The sequence below is a fragment of the Platalea leucorodia genome (assembly GCF_965183815.1).
Source record: "Platalea leucorodia genome assembly, chromosome: 2".
NCBI classification, from domain to species: domain Eukaryota; kingdom Metazoa; phylum Chordata; class Aves; order Pelecaniformes; family Threskiornithidae; genus Platalea; species Platalea leucorodia.
The window spans coordinates 11,897,676-11,914,586 of record NC_138824.1 but is presented as its reverse complement, the minus strand read 5'-3'; the positions used below and the strand labels follow the sequence as shown (position 1 = coordinate 11,914,586).

The 16,911-nt window shown below is 44.2% G+C and overlaps 1 protein-coding gene across 1 annotated transcript; it reads left to right on the top strand.

The window, feature by feature from the left end:
* Window positions 1-2,463: 2,463 nt before the first annotated feature.
* Window positions 2,464-10,027, top strand: LOC309587086 (high affinity choline transporter 1-like; the record flags this gene model as incomplete). The annotated part of the gene is made up of 8 exons (XM_082304966.1): window positions 2,464-2,641; window positions 3,659-3,772; window positions 5,360-5,515; window positions 6,010-6,158; window positions 6,665-6,808; window positions 7,807-7,960; window positions 8,840-9,057; window positions 9,506-10,027. 8 exons carry the CDS (start codon window positions 2,464-2,466, stop codon window positions 10,025-10,027), a joined length of 1,635 nt encoding a protein of 544 aa, XP_082161092.1.
* Between the last annotated feature and the right edge of the window lie 6,884 nt (window positions 10,028-16,911).

The following is a 16,911-nucleotide window of genomic DNA, read 5'->3' as shown; positions in this document are numbered from 1 at the left end:
TTAGAGCATCTCAGGTGGCGCCAGCCATCGCTATGTGAGCATCCGAATCAAGCCCTGAAACATCTACTGGGTACAGCAACACGGCTCTTAAAAGCAGCCCTGAGTCCAGCAGACTGAGATCTGCCCTCGCCCTATCCTGCCCCACAGGACCCAAAATAGGTCAGTGAATCACCTCCTAAAATTGCATATTTCTCCCCACGGGTTACACAGGGAGCTTGAAGTGAGTGGCGCAGCAGCTGGCACCTGAAGATGCAGCCGTCCATCATGAGCAGAGAGGTGAAACCCACCTCAAACATCTCTCCTTTAGTGAGATTTCTTTTTTTTGGTAAAATAGATGCATTAGCCATCTAGTGGCAAAAGAGCACAACAGATTCAGTGTGGAATTGGTCTTCTTGATATAACTTCATGCTTTTACAATCCTTCTTCCATGTACTGTACATCATCAAAAACACTCCAGCTTCAGATGAACTACTTTACACATACTTTTTCTCTAAGTCCCCTTCATTCCACCATTTAACATTTTCCCTTACATTTTGTCCTACCACGTCTGCCCTCCATCCCTCTGGGTAATTAACTGAAGTTTTCCTGCAGATTTTTATGCCTGCTGCTTTTTACTGTTTTTTTTTACAGACGTTCTCTGCAGATGTCAAAGAACAAATTCAAATCTTGCTTTGGATGTGTTGAATTTAGTTGATCCCTACATGAAGGACGCAACGCCAGGTATTTCGTCCCAGGAGTGCCTGGCTACAGAGCGGGCTGAGACCCGGCTGCGTGCACCTTCAGCCACATGCACCTTCAACCCGTTTCTGTTCATGCCTAGGAAATATGTTGCAAAACATTTGTTCATAGAAAAAAGCTTAGTGTGTGCCTGTGTATAAACAACATTTTAAAAGTTTTTGAAATATCCCATTTTGAGCAAGGAAGGCAACCCAGAGAAACCAATGGCTCCGTTGCCACCGACAGCTGCAGTTTCTATGACTTTGTAGCAGGTACATTTAAGGTGGAAGGGAGTGTTTCTAATTACCACCCAGAAAATGTACCTTTAAAATGCACAGCGTCCCTTTTTGTACATAAACAATTGGGTCAAAGTTAAAACCCCTTACTCAGTCAAAATAGCACTGGATTATAAATATAAACGAATATTTGTCCTAAGGCAGGATAAATAATCATCTGTTTGTCAGGCTTTTTCATCTTTTTTAATTTCCACTTTTTTTTAAACCCTTCTGATAGAGTCTTCCCACCAGATCACTGCATAACTTACTGAAACCCTTATTCTCCCCTGTACAGAGAGGGGGTTCCTGCACTTCTCCCCGCTTCTTCCCACAGCCATCGCCCATGTGCCCGTGTGTTCCTACCACGTCCTGCCCATGGGACGTGCTTAACCTGTGCCACTGTCATTTCCACGCACAGTTACTCCTGGCTGGCTGCAGGAGATGGCACACTGCAGAAAACCTTCCTAAAGATTTGGGCTTTCAAACTCCTGCTCAGAGCGCATCTGTGAAGAAGAAATCTGTGATTTCCATGTGGAAAGGAGTTACCTGCTCCACAGATGAACGCGAGTATCCAGGAAAGCCAAACAAATGCCCTAAATAGGGCAGTTTTTACATAGAATTGGTTATGAAGAGTCATACCTGGACAGATGAAAAACATTCACAGGGCAACTAAAAAGATATCAGCATGGCAACTCTATAATAAACATAACTGACTTAATTCCTTAACGCATATATGAGTTTTTCTTGGAATTATGTCAGTTTAAAGGGAGCTTCACAAAGTAGTTTTAAAAAGTCTGTGTCTTTCCTGTAGTTTTTTTGCAGGGTCTAACACCACCTTGCTCTCCTGCCTGTTCCCTGCAGTGAAATGATGATGCGCTTGCTTTGAATATCAGCATGGATCTCCTTCGGCTGGTCGGTGGTAAATCTTCTTTTACTGTTTCCTAGGTTTATTTTGATGATTATTGTGGGTTTAGTTCAGTCAACTTTAAACAGACAAATTCTTAGCCCTATCTTCTGCATTAGCCTTGTGCCTACAACCTAGAGAAATCTGGATTATTTTCATACCATTGCATAACAGACAAAATATAACATTTCCCCTCCTTTAAGCCGAGCTGGTATTTTCCCTCACATTAGTGCTCCATTGCTCTTATCAACACTAATTCCTACCCTCTTAATCTCTGCGCCCCACAAAAATAAGATTGGATATCTTCTAAAGAAGGGGGAAGACTGAAGAATTGCTAGTAGTCCTCCAAAGACTTTCCATCCAGTTCTGAAGACTTTTGGGTTTATGGCTCTCTTTCGTATGGCATCTTTCCTCACAAAATACAGCAAACTAATACTTAGCAGTTTCTTTGCAAGGCGGCACTATTTTTTCTGATTTTTTTCTATTTTTTTCTGATTGTGGACTCAATCAAAGAATATTATCATCAAGCCATTATTCCTCTCGATGATCTAAATTAGGCAACAGAATATGGCTCTAAATATACCAGGCTTAGTATCTTTGATTGGGTTTTTTATGTTAACTTTAGCTACTGGAATCTGGGCTTCTTGGAAAAGCAAAAAGGACCAGCAGAACAGAAACCCAACTGAAATGGCCATAGTTGGAGGCAGGAATGTAAATGTTTTCATTGGATTGTTTACTGCAACAGGTAAGTTTTCTTAAAGGACTTTTATAAATTCTTCTTAAAACACATGCATTACATGGATCTGGGGGACTTTTCTTTCAAAGCAGGTGAACTCCTTTAATGTCAGGGCAGATTTTACCTAAGTGTGGCTTTAAAGGAGTATGGTTTCATGAATCATTTTGGGATGGATTCTTCCAAACCTCTTCACACTAAGCAGAACGTAATGTTTATGTAGATTCTTTTAAATTAAAGAGATTAATTTAAGAGTTTAGTTAAGAGTTAAAGAGTTTAATTTAAGAGTGACTGAAGAATACGACAGTTTTCATTAAGGAGGACTGTGGTCTTAATCTTGAACCAGTTTCTGTTATCCAGCATAACAGAAGAATTTTACCTCTGGAACAATCCAGTTCTGTGTGGAATAAATTGCTACTCATGGCGAGCACTGGCCTCTCTCCTAAAGAGAAAATGTTTCTCCACTGACCGCTGCCCTCCGCGTCCCTTTTCTCCCCTTGCTGCCTGGCATCATTTTTTGTCAAGGCTTCCCCGAGTGGTATTTGCCTGGCTAAGACACTTAAGTCCATGTTGTAGGTTTGTATTCTGACAGCAATGTCTGCTTGCATTTTTTTTTCCTAATGTCTGTTTTCTTAGACTGTGTAAGTGATGCTCATGAAGGATGGTCTATATTAGACTTGGCAGAATAAAAAAGGCAATTCTGTTTGCTCTAACAAAAGTCTTTCACTGAGAAAAACGAAATTAAAAATGATTATATTCAAATTGCCTCTAGATGTTTAAACATTGAGCTTTTCCATGCACACATAAATATTCATTCTTGAACCTGGCAAATTATTTAGGGTGAGATTCTAATACTGTTACCTGTACTCAGCAGCATGTCTCACTGTGGGAGCAAACTTTTTGTAAAGAAAATAGAAGCATGATTAAATATTTGTATGAGAAAAAGGTTTACAAGCTCTCAGAGTGTTCTACAAGACTAGTCGAGAATATGTATCACAATTCTTACCTTTCCATCTTCCATGTTTACAGCCACCTGGGTTGGAGGAGCATATATCAATGGCACAGCTGAAATTGTCTACCTGCCTTCAAAGGGACTACTGTGGGTCCAGGCACCTGTGGGATTCGCCTTGTCCCTTGTTATTGGTAAATAATTCACGTAATCAGGACACATAAGCTTTAAAAAAAAAGTCATATGAGTATATTAAGATGCATAACAGAGTATAGAGTACATTTTAAAGGTGATTTTGTTTCTTCAATCTCCCATAGATCCAGAATAAGCATTTATAATGCTATCCTCCAAACTCAAACATAAGAAATGGGGTAGCTTGGACCTAGTGTAGAGTTTTGCCTGCTTGGAGCAATTTATAGGACAAAAATCTTATCTGAGAACTTTAGAAGCATGTGGCTATGTGCATATTGCTTTTCTGTCACAGTCTCTTATTCACAGACTATTGAGAGTATTGGTATCATTTTAATTTTTTCTTTGAAATTTCTGTGTGGTGAAATAATACTATCTTGTTTTTTCCACTAAAAATGCATTCTTCTGAGTAGTCTCATCTCAGGATGAATTTGTCGTGCATCCAGCTTATTCCACTTTACAGCTGGTCACTATTATTTATTTTGTTGAAACTAAGCTGAGTTTGCAGTGTCCTATGCCTAAGATGCCATTTCTAACTCCAAGAATTATTGGACTCATGCTGAGGTTCACCTGTCTTGCCAAGACCAAAGTTTCTTCCAGCCCACACTGAGTTATACCATAACTCTCTAGGGACACAGGATGATTAAAGCAAGGAGACCTGTGCAGACCTTGCACAGGAATTTCTAAAAGAACAATAACCTTTATTCTCAAGTGAGAGAGAGGAGTCCAACTGACGTGAATATGAATCAGGCTTGGAAATATACTGCCAGCATTTCTTATGTGAGTAATTCTTACTAATGAAATTGAGAAGTGCAGGTCTGATCCTGCAATCTTTACTCAGGTCAGCAGCGCCCAGACAAGCAGTCCTGTTGGCTTCAGGCTTAGGCACAATACGTATTCTTTGGTTTTAATGAGACGGCTGTACATCTGAAGTCTAATATTTAGATGATGGTGGGTGGGACTCAGCTCAATGTGCAGATTAAAACAATATAGTTCTGGGAAGAGACAATGAAGCCACCAAAATGAAAATGTAACCAGAAAAGGAATGTATATCGACATGTTGCATCATATGGTCAAGGACAAAAGTTTGTCTCTTTTTTTAGCTAAATATGAGTCTTCAATGCCTCACTCTGCCTACTGACACTTTCCACAGGAAGCATTTCCGAAAACTATTCTGTCTCAGGTTGGTAGGTCATTGGAGATGGAGAGGAGATTGTATGTGGGTGTCCTCTGAACTAAGTTACAGTCACACAGGTATCTTATGCCATTTAGGGTGCCCTAGGGGGTCCCACCTGGCCTCCAGTAGCCACTCCAGAAAGCCACTCCAGGTCTGCCAAAAGTGGTGGGTCGTATCTGCCAGCTGGAAGCAGATGTCCTTTATAACTTGGAACCTCTGAAATGGATGAAACCCCATACTTAGGCAGGTGAATTGAGGCCCCAGTGTCTGGTTGGCTGCATCATTCTCTAGGGTCCATTATGTACGAATTCCACACGCACTATATAGGTCTGATACCCAAATACCAAACTTTTACGTTTTTTTCCTGGAATATAATACATGCAAAGTTCTACCAAAATGTCATCACTTCTGATAGGTGGTTTCTTCTTTGTAAATCCAATGAGATCCAAGAATTATGTGACAGTGATGGATCCCCTTCAAGAAACTTACGGGAACGTGATGGGAAGCTTACTCTTCATTCCACCACTGCTAGGAGAGGTGTTCTGGTTTGCAGCTATCCTAGCATCCCTGGGTAAATATTTACTTTGCTGTTACATTTGTTAAATGTCATGCGGCACAACTATCAGAGTATAATACACGTTTGGGAATTGTGTTGGACTAAGCTATGGAAAGCTGTGCTTCATGTCTCCTTTTGTGAGCAGAACACAAGCATTTCTCATTTCTGGAAAATATGGTTTTAGGTTTAAAACAAATGACAGTAGTATATATTCATGATATTATAATAGAGAGGTCTGGCAATATGAGTTAGTACCTTCCTCTTGCCTGTGGGAGACCAGATGTAAAAAGTCAAAGTGCCTTGGCAAAGACCATGCAGCAAGGTAGCAGCAAGAGCAGAAAGGGAACATGGGCTCTCCTGGGTCCTCACTCTGCCCACTCTCTGTAGACTGTGGGCTTCTCATACAGCACAGTGTGCTGGCATCAAGGGAACAACATATCCTTATTTATTCTGTATTCTGCATGTATAAAAACTGTCTTAAAATACTTGACCACTGTCCTTGTCTGCAGGAGCAACAATGAGGGTCATCTTGGATATTGGAGGTTCTTTGGCTATCATCGTCTCAGCATGCACTGTCATACTCTACACTCTACTGGGAGGCCTCTACTCTGTTGCATACACAGATGTCACCCAGCTGGTTTTCATTACCCTCAGCCTGGTAAGTCTTGTGCATTTCTTTGTTCCCACTTTCCTAACTAAGGGAAAAAGTCCTGCTCTTCTTTTCAGTATATCTCAGACCAAAAATAGCTCCACCAATACTGGCCCTTGCCCTACAGTTCCTCTTCAGAACAGGTATCCTGAAACGTCTTACAGTCCTTATGCATTTCAGACAGTGCTCACATAAGCTATCGGCCTCGCTGGGTGAACACACTGCTCACAAGTAAAGTCTGCAGAACCTGTCCTGAACAATCTTGGCTGGAAGGAGAGAGATCTATCTGCTGAAGGCACCAGTTGACCTCAGTTACTGACTTATGTTCTTGATGATGCCATGAACGAGAAACATGTAGATTTAGTGTAAGGAAGGGGGATAAAGGAAGACTCTTTGTCTGGGTTTAATCTTATGTAACTTTATGTTCTACATCTACCTTAATTTCAATATCTGAATAGATTCTCCAAGAACAAAGACCCTGGGGAAATGGTTCACTATTTCCATTTCTATCCTAGTGGGTCTGTATCCCCTTTGCCCTGGTGAATTCTGCAACAGAAAGTATTTATTACACTGCAACTCATCAATCTCACCAAGACCCTTGGATTGGGAAGATAGAAAAACGGTATCTTGGAAGGTGGCTGGATGACTTCTTCTACCTGGTATGGAGTATTTCTTCAACAGGTGGTTGTGAGAAGGGATTGTGGGGGGACTTTTTGTATGTAAAACTTGTGGGTTCTTCCAGCCAGGAGCCTTAAGTTGCACAGCTGGCAGGGACAGGATGATGTGTAAAACCTTCTCTCAACCACTCTGCAGCACACGGAATGGACTGGGGAGATCCAGAGCTCAGCTGTGGGATGGAAAGAAGCAGTAGGGAGACTCCATCCTTCACCCATGTGAAGGAATGTACCTCTTGAGTAAGACCATCTAGGCAACTAGTTCTACTGCTGGCACCTAAATGAGGCATTTCCTACCTTTTGAGAGGTTGGTCTTGCAGCCTCAATAGTGTGCTTTTAACATAATTACATAAAATTCCCTCTATTTGAAAAAAAATATTAAAATGGCATGGCTGCAGGTCATGAGCAAACATGGTGCCATTGGCTCCGCTACACAACTGAACTTTGAGCTACCAGTATAGCAAAGATTACAGGAGGTTGTTGTGTTCTTGCTAGACTGGTAAGAGGGACACACCGAAGCTTGAGTTTGTTTGGTGAGGACAGAATCTTCAGATTTTATCTATCTATCTGATTAAATTTGTCTGCTAAGAAAGTGAAAATGGTTATTCTATTTTTAATTTTAGATTATACTGTAGCTAAGTTTGGGTAGATTTTTTACAAAATTGCATTCCTGAAAAACTTCTCTTTTCCTTCCTCTGTGCCTGTTTCACTATGCCAAGCAACCTATTTTTCAGCTTTCTCAGTCTGCCAAACCATTAACTGGTTTTGATCAAAATTTCAATTCCATCACAATGAAAACAAAGAAAAAGGACACCCTCAACCATCAGAAATATCATCCTCAATAGTTAAAGCTGGGCAACATTTATGCATTTGAAATGAGAGTTTTATCACAGTAAAGCTTATCATCCATCTGAATGGATGGATGATGTCCTACAGCTGCCAGCAGCCTGGTGGGTACCACTGGCAACATCTGAATGTTTCAGGTGCTTGGGAGTATCCCGTGGCAAACTTACTTCCAAAGAGTGCTCTCCGCTGCCTCGCCAGGACAGGCAAGGCTCATATCCTACCTCTCTGGACTTGGGTGCTTTTCAATGGCCATCCCCTCTGTGCTCATTGGTGCAGTTGCAGCATCAACAGGTAAAACTAATTGTTTGTCTCTGAATAATGAACATGTTTTTGTCAAAGGTGATTAAAACGGGATCCAAAGAAGTCCTGATTTAGGCTTCAAATTACCTACTCCTGTGTACCTAAAAGCGTAGCCCTCGCCACCAAGCTAGGTGTTCTGTAACAGAAATGTGGAGCCCTCTGAGGTTCAGTGCACAACTACCTAGAGACATTTAAACAGTCCCAAGACCTGTTTAAAGCTATTTCATTATGATGAATTAGCTTTTCATGGACGTTGTGTTGAGAAAAGATGAAGGCAGCCCCTGTAAAACCCTGTATAATCCTATTTTCCAAGAAATCTTACGCTTGCTTCTGTTAATGCCTTCTGCATGTAAGACCTAGCAATATTACTACAGATTGTTAATAAGGTTCTGAAGAAAACCTGCTTGAAGGAATCAAGAAGGTCAGTCCTGTAAACTCACAGCCCCTGCCCAGGGGATCAGTCCTGTGAGCAACGGTTAAAGAGCAGCCAAGTCACTGAACATTTAATCAATTGAACTCATTAATTCATCTGTCACTAGGTGCATCAGAGCAAAATTCCCCTCTCCTCACGAGCAGGGTCTAGAAGGTTGACCTTTAACTGTCTCAGTTCTGGAAACACATGAAGCACAGCTATTTCTATAGGTGCTACTGGGGAAAAGGAAAATCTTTGACCTAGTGAGAGCTGCAGCATGCTAAGGGGAATCACAGGAGATCATAAGAGAATCCAAAAAATTCATCCAAGTCCTAAAATACCGAGTGGGTCTCAGTCCTTAGCCCTGCTGTGACTGGTACCTGCGGAAAGGCAGCTTCAGAGACAGCAGAAATGTCAATGAAGGATTTGTTGTGATTTTTCCTTGTTCTGTTTTAAAGACTGGAACCAGACAAGCTACGGTCTTCCGAGTCCACTCGAGAGAGGGGAATCGGCAATGATACTGCCACTTGTTTTACACTATCTCTGCCCAGCATACATCTCCATTGCTGGTTTGGGAGCCATCGCTGCTGCTGCAATGTCTTCTGCAGATTCAGCTCTTCTCTCCGCCAGCTCCATGTTCGCTCACAATATCTACAGGAAAATCCTGAGGAAAAAGGTACTTGGTTACAGCATTCAGTAGTTTTGGTGTCAGGAAAGATGTTTTTGTTTCAAGACTATTTCAAATACAGTGTGTGTGGTGTGTGATTAGAGGTGTCTGTTCTTCAGCTGCTGAACTCAGTTCTGGAGCCAGAGCTTCAAACATAGGTCAGGGGTGTTCATATCCTTGGTAGGGATACAAATACCCACACTGGTGAGCTTTGCTCTTTGCAAAATGACTGGTATAAAATTTGGACTAGGATATTAATGGAAACAGCATGAAACCGTGACCCTTAAAATTACAGAGGGCAGCTGCATCTCCAGGGGTGCCTGCCCTGGGCAGCTGCTGGTGGCAAGCATTGCCTGAAAGCAGCGAGGGCTTGGTGAGAACCAGCTCAGGGCAGGGCAGTGCTGGTCACCCCGCCAGTAAACACCATGTCTGTAATGTGACAATCTCTGTTTTACAGGCGACGGAGATGGAGGTCTTATGGGCCATGAGGACCTCCATGCTGGTGTTTGGGGCCGGGGCTGCCGGTCTGGCTTTTTACTCCAGCTCTGTCTATGACCTCTGGTTCCTCAGCGGGGAGCTGGTGTACACCCTGCTCTTCCCCCAGCTCTGCTGTGCCCTCTTCGTTCCCAGCACCAACACCTACGGCTCAGCTGCTGGCTTTTTGGTTGGGCTCCTCCTGAGGCTGCTGGCGGGGGAGCCTGCCCTGGGCATCCCCCCTGTCATCTGCTACCCAGCCTGCTCCCTGGTGAACGGGACTTACAGTCAGCTCTTCCCCTTTAAAACATTCACCATGCTTCTCACCTTGGGGACAATTGTTGCTGTTTCATACCTGGCTGCAGTTTTGTTTCAGAGAAACCTCCTTCCCCGCAGGTGGGATGTTTGCAATATCATGGGGGGAACTGGCACCCTCATCCCCCTGCAGCAGATGGAGAAACAGATGGATTCACCAACGGTTGCACTAGAAGAGAATCGTGATTAACTGTGGGGCCTCGTTTGAAAGGTCACCGTGCATTCAGCAATTAGAGTATGGCACAAACAGCATCGCTCTTCCCTTTGCTTTCTGCAGTAATGAATTATTTAAAGTCCTCACAGAGTAATAAAGACGCACTCTGTTCATCCAAGGAGAATGTGTGAGCTTGAAGTCTGCAGTGATTAAAGGTGATGGAGCATGATCTTGTGGTGGTGACCACAGGGCACCTCAGGCCCCAGCAGTGTTTGCTTCGGGGTGCCCCTGGTACCCCACCTGAAAGCAAGGCTACAAATCATACTCCAACATTTATGGCATTCTCAAGTCACATACTTTTCTCACCACAAAGGAGACAAATTAATGCTTAATAGATTGGATATTCTTGATTAAAAAAAAAAGGTGAGCAAACCTGTTCCCATTTGTGCTGGTTTTGGCTGGAATAGAGTTGATTTTCTTCATAGTAGCTAGTATGAGGCTATGTTTTGGATTTGTGCTGACAACAGTGTTGATAACACAGGGATGTTTTTGTTATTGCTGAGCAGTGCTCACACAGAGTCAAGGCCTTTTCTGCCTCTCACCCCACCCCACCAGCGAGGAGGCTGGGGGTGCACAAGGAGCTGGGAGGGGACACAGCTGGGACAGCTGACCCCAAGTGACCAAAGGGCTATCCCACACCATATGGCGTCATGCTCAGCACAGAAAGCTGGGGGAAGAAGAAGGAAAGGGGGGACATTCAGAGCGATAGCATTTGTTTTCCCAAGTAAGCATTACGCATGATGGAGCCCTGCTTTCCTGGAGATGGCTGAACACCTGCCTGCCGATGGGAAGCAGTGAGTGAATTCCTTGTTTTGCTTTGCTTGCATGTGCGGCTTTTGCTTTACCTATTAAACTGTCATTATCTCAACCCACGAGTTTTCTTACTTTTACCCTTTCAATTCTCTCCCCCGTCCCACTGGCGAGCGGGGAGTGAGCGAGTGGCTGGGTGGAGCTTAGTTGCCGGCTGGGGTTAAACCACGACACCATTACAACAGCTAGAGTTTTAACATAATCATCCCTGGGGAGCACATCAGACCTATAAAAACACAGATTACTGAATGCAGTGCAACCACTACAGCAGTCCAGCAGAAATATCAGTTCTGCACCATTCTTTGTATACTCTACAAAGCTTCCCTTGATACCGCAAAAACTTTTGCATATGCCTCTCCCCAAGCTCAGTCTCAGGCCACACAGCCAGTCTGCTGCCACATGGCTGAGGAGAGGACATCCCCTCTCATATGACCTGGTAGGGCAGAAGCAGATGAGCAAGATGAAGCAACAGCCCTTAATTACTGGATAAGACAGTTTTACATAGCCACTATTTACAAAAACTCAACCAGCTGGAAAAATGGAGGTGCCAGAGAGACTTTTGAATGAGTCTTCTCAAGAACACCTGATTAAATCACTCATGTGAAGCTGTTACCCAAGCACAGCGGTGGGATGGCATGGGACACGTACACAAACTGGTGTGTAATTCAGAGGAGGTTCAGAAGGAGGAGGTTCAGAGGTTCAGAATTCAGAGGACTGTGATGACAGAAAGGTGCTGGAAACTGACCCTGAACCTGCCTGCAGGGACACAAAATCCTGAGGGCAAGATCCCAAAAGATTCAAACCACCAGGTCTGTACAGAAAAGCCCCTGACACCTTGTTGGCATAAATTCTCAATGGGTCAGAAGAAAAGCAACTCAGCTAACTAGTGAGCTTGGCTTCTAGCCTGAAGTCTGATGGACCAAGACCATCCTACAGTGGGATGGGTCGTTAATATGGGAGCTGAAATAAAGATTCAGAAGGATCCTGCAGTGATGGCTCAAGGATGGCTGTCATTTTATACTTCCCTCGGCAGCTGTGCAGTGGCTCACCAGGGGTCAGGAGCAATCCACCCACAACAGCCAGCAAGAACTGCGCTCCGGGCAGCCCCTCGCCACAAAACCTTTACAGAGTGGTTGTGGGAGCTGCTGTGCGTGGAAACACCTGGCACCGTTGGAGGGAAGATATTTACTGACATATCCAAAATACCCCACAGCAGAGCAACCCTGACAGCCAACTGAGCTGCTGAGGGTGAAAACAATATGCTGCTCAGTGAATTGCTTCCAGCACGTGCTGAATATGCACGCCATGTATGCCCAAGACAAAAAACTCTGCTGGTGCCACCATGCACGGCCGCAGCAAACTCAGCGAGGAGCCCTGTGTCACTCTGAACTGTACCAAGGCAAGTGCGGTGGCTCGGGAGGAGGACTGGCAGCCCTAAGCTCTAGATATAGCTTTCATGACTCTGCTCCCCATGGGGAGCATCCTTCTCCTTTAAAATACCCATCCTCAGCAAGGTGGAGATTCTGCTCTTCATCAGAAAAATATCACATAGCTTTATGCTTTTCCCTAGGGTTAGTAAACACCTGGACACACTTAACTTCCTGTGCACAGCAGTCCTGTTCATATGCTTTGTTAAACCAACACCAAAAATTCTTTTCTGTATCTCTAGAGACTGTCATAATATTAATTCTGTATCTCTAGAGACTGTCATAATATTAATTCTGTATCTCTAGAGACTGTCATAATATTAATTATAACATGTGTCTAGAAAAGGGAAAAAAACTGCTTTGAAAATGAAAAGCATTACCATTAACTATGGCCCTAGGCGGTCACCCACTGAAGTCTTTCACACCCCAGTGATCTGAGTGGGAGCACGTAAGGTCGTGCTTAGCTAAGGGAGACAACAAAGCTATCATTACCATCATGCCAGAAGAACTGGGCTGCTGTTGTTAAATCACAGTTACTGTATGCTGATCCAAGCATATACTCCCCTGAAAGATTTAGGGATGACCTCGTTTGGAGACCTGTATGGTCCTCTGTGTGGAGCAGACCAAAGCTGGCATAGTGCACTTGCACAAGGGCACAGACCTGCTGCATGGCCCAGATGAGGGTGAAACTCCAGTGTCCTCATGTCAAGGTCAGCATCCCACTCACTGACCATCCCACCTAGCAACTCTGAAAGGCAAATGACTACATCTGGAGATAGATACCTTTTCTCCACACCACTGTGCCCAACTTCTCCTGCTGTTCCCCTGCAGAGTCACAAAGTTCGATATTAAAGCCTTTCCGTGCTCATGCGCTTGGCCTGGCGGGCAGTAGATCCACAGCTTCCTGAGACTGTGTCGAAGGACAGCACTCCGGGGTAGGACATTGCTGAAGAGCGTCACCACCACCGCTACGTCACCACCCAGCGTCACCGCAGAAAACTCCCAGTGACTTCAAATAGGAAAGTCTTAGCGCTGTAAGGGGTATCTGGCATACTCAGCAGAGACACTTTGCCCTTACAAAGCTTCTCTGAATTTCATACCACTAAAACAGGCTCTGCTTTGTGTGGAGAGACAAAAATGTCAAAGACACAATTACTGTAACTCTCCTAAACGTTTACCATTTTCCATCCTTCTATGACTCCCTCCTCAGAACATCCCCCAGCAAGCTTAAAAAGAAAACATTCATCAAGGTCAGGCAAAGTTTTGAAAGCAATTAGCTGCAAGTAAAATAAATATAAAAGCAATTCTAGCCTATACTTAATGACAAAATGCCTAGTTGTTCCAGCCCAGCACACTTAAAGTCCTTGAGGTGTTGCCAGCACTGGGGATGATGACCCAGCTCCCATGAAATCATTCCTCTCATAGGTTACTGCTTCCAGTTCAGTATTCCTTTTTTTTTCCTTGCCCCCTTTTTATAAAAAAATCGCTCAAGCACTGGAGAGTCCCAGTTTACCCCTCCACTTGTGGATTTACCTCCTTTGCCTCCTCAATGTGTCCATGCCAATGATTCTGTACAGTTCCAGTTTTCATTAACTTTTCCCAGCCTAGACAGCTGCTACCTGTTTCTGGCATTTTTGAGGTTAATAATACCCTATCTGTCATGTCTAATTAAAAAAACAAAACAAAACAAAAAAAAACCTGCAATTTGGGAAGCATTTGGTCTGCAGTGAGTTCTCAGCATCTCATCAGACCCTCACCAGGCATCTTTGGATGTCTGATTTACGTAGATGAGAAAAATAGGAACATAACACTTCCAAAGGGAAATCTGCATCTCTTCCCCTTCTCACTTATGCTCATTTTTAGGGTTTCCTAAATGTGTCCTCACTGGAATAACAGCTGGTGTCCAGCAAGAAAGCAGAGAAACACTTGCAGGTTTGCCAGACATTTCTAGCACTGTCAGGGAGATACTTCCCCGTGAGCGATGAGCTGCGTGGGGCCAGGGTGATCCTCTCATCGTTTCCACATGAATGCCATGCTCCCTGGCTTTATCCCATGTGCCACACACCAATCTTCCCTCACAGTTCTCAGACTTTACTACAACCTCTGCTGAGAATAGCTCAGCTAGCAGAGCTTTTCAGTCTTCTAATAACTTTCCCTGCTCTAGATCACCACTGACTTTTGTGCTCCTATAACAAGGGAAGAATTCGAAGGCATTAATCCCCCACAGCAGGACATTTGTAAATCAAAAAGAAAAGCAAGCTTGCTTTGCTGATCTTTAAAACTTCGAGGCAATCCATCATCATCCTCAGGGATGGGAATGCTGCTGCAGCAAAGCCCCCAGGTAGGGGCCAGGATCATCTTTGTGACTGGAATTTGGGCTGTCTGGAATAATCAAAAAAAGGAGAAAAACGTGAACCGGATTAATGTTTCCATTATCAGACACAAAAGCATGAACATGCCAAATGATGTATAGCTAAAGTCTTCCTTAAGTCTGCTGGGAAATGTCTTTCTTCAACATTAAAGAACCTCAAGAACAGACAGTATTTTGTTTCAGTTCTGTGGCCAAATGGCCAGATGGTTGTTTAGCTGTTTTAAATCTTTTGGCAGGTCTCTTGAAGTAATACAGGATCTGCCTTGGCAGAGATGTCCATTTTCCTCCTCCCCTCCTCAGTTTCCCTCCACCAGCTGTCTTATCTGACCCTGGAGGTATTGCTGCACAAGTTAGACTTTGCAGATCTACCTTAGGCAACTCACTTGACTCACTCATGCTCTACTTTCCCAGTCTCTTGAAGAGGGACAGCATTTTAACTGACTGCAAGAAGGATTTTGAGATCTTTGGAAGAAAGCTCTGTTATACATGGTGAACACTCATTTTGCATGAGTTGAGAACTTCTGTTCATAGCTGGAGGGCAGTTTTCCTGGTCAGTTTAATTCACAACTCTGAACAAGTGCACATTGTTTATCTTTGCTTTAGCAAGGCTTTTGACACTGCATCTAACAAAATCCTCACAAGCAAACTGATGAAGTACAGGTGAGATAAGTGGACAGTGAGGTGGACTGAAAAGTGGCTGAACTGCCAGGCTCAGAGGCCTGCAATCCACAGCACAAGGTCCAGCTGGATGCCAGTCACTAGTGGTGTACCCCAGGGTTTGATGCTGGGACCACTACTGTATACCATCTGCATTAACAGCCTTAGTGTTGGGGCACAGTGCACACTCAGCATGTTTGCAGATGATACAAAACCAGGAGGAGTGGCTGATACAGCAGATGGGTGTGCTGCCATCCAGAGGGACCTGGACAGGCTGGAGAAATGGGCTGAGAGGAACCTTGTGAAGTTCAGCAAAGGGAAGCGCAAAGTCCTGCACCTGAGGAGGGATAACCCCGGGCAGCAGGACAGGCTGCGGGTCAACAAGCTTGAGAGCAGCTTTACAGAAAAGGACCTGGGGGTCCTGGTTGCCAGCAAGCTGACCATGAGCCAGCAATGTGCCCTTGTGACAAAGAACACCAACAGCCTCCTGGGCATTGCCAGCGGGTCGAGGGACATGACCCTTCCCCTCCACGCAGCCCTGGTGAGGCTCATCTGGAGTGCTGTGTCCAGTGCTGGGCTGCCCAGTACAAGTAACAAGCGATAGGACAAGAGGAAACAGCCTCAAGCTGCGCCAGGGGAGGTTTAGATTGGATATTAGGAAAAATTTCTTCACCGAAAGGGTTGCCAAGCACTGGAACAGGCTGCCCAGGGAAGTGGTTGAGTCCCCATCCCCGGAGGTATCTAAAAGATGTGTAGATGTGGTGCTTAGGGGCATGGTTTAGTGGTGGACGTGGTAGTGCTGGGTTAAGGGTTGGACTTGATGATCTTAAGGGTCTTTTCCAACCTAAACGATTCTGTGATTCTATGATTCTAAGAGAGACATGGACTTACTGGAGAGAGTCCACTGAAGGACTATGAGGATGATTAAGGGCTTGGCACATCTTTCATACGACAAGAGGCTGAGAGAGCTGGGACTGTTCAGCTTGGAGAAGAGAAGGCTCAGGGGGATCTTATCAATGCATATAAATACTTGAAGGGGGGAAAAACAGATGACAGAGCCAGACTCTTTTCAGTGGTGCCTGGTGAGAGGACAAGAGGCAATGAGCACAAACTGAAATACAGGATAATCCATAAGAAAAGTTTTTTCACTGTGAGTGTTCATCAGGCATTGGAACAGGTCACCCACTCCATCCTTGGAGATATGAAAGCCAGCTGGATACAGGTTTGAGCAACCTGCTCTCGCTGACCCTGCTCTAAGCAGGAGGTTGGACTAAACAATTTCCAGAGGTGCCTGGAAATTCAGCCACTCTGTGATTTTGTGACCCTGGAAGAGTGCCAGTCTCATGGCAGGATCAAGAAGGTAAACTCCTTCAGCAGCAGCATCTCTTCAGTGGGCTGGACTGAGGCTCTTGTCAGATATATTCTCACTTTAGTCATTGGTAATAACAAAAGTTGAATCTTAGAAAGTTTTCATTTTGAAGTTATCATAAAACTATGGGGTTTTTATTGCTGTAGAATGATCTGGACTCCAAATTCTCCAAGATAACAGAAGTCCAGCTTAGCCAGCGGCAGGCAAGTGTTTATGAAGACTAACA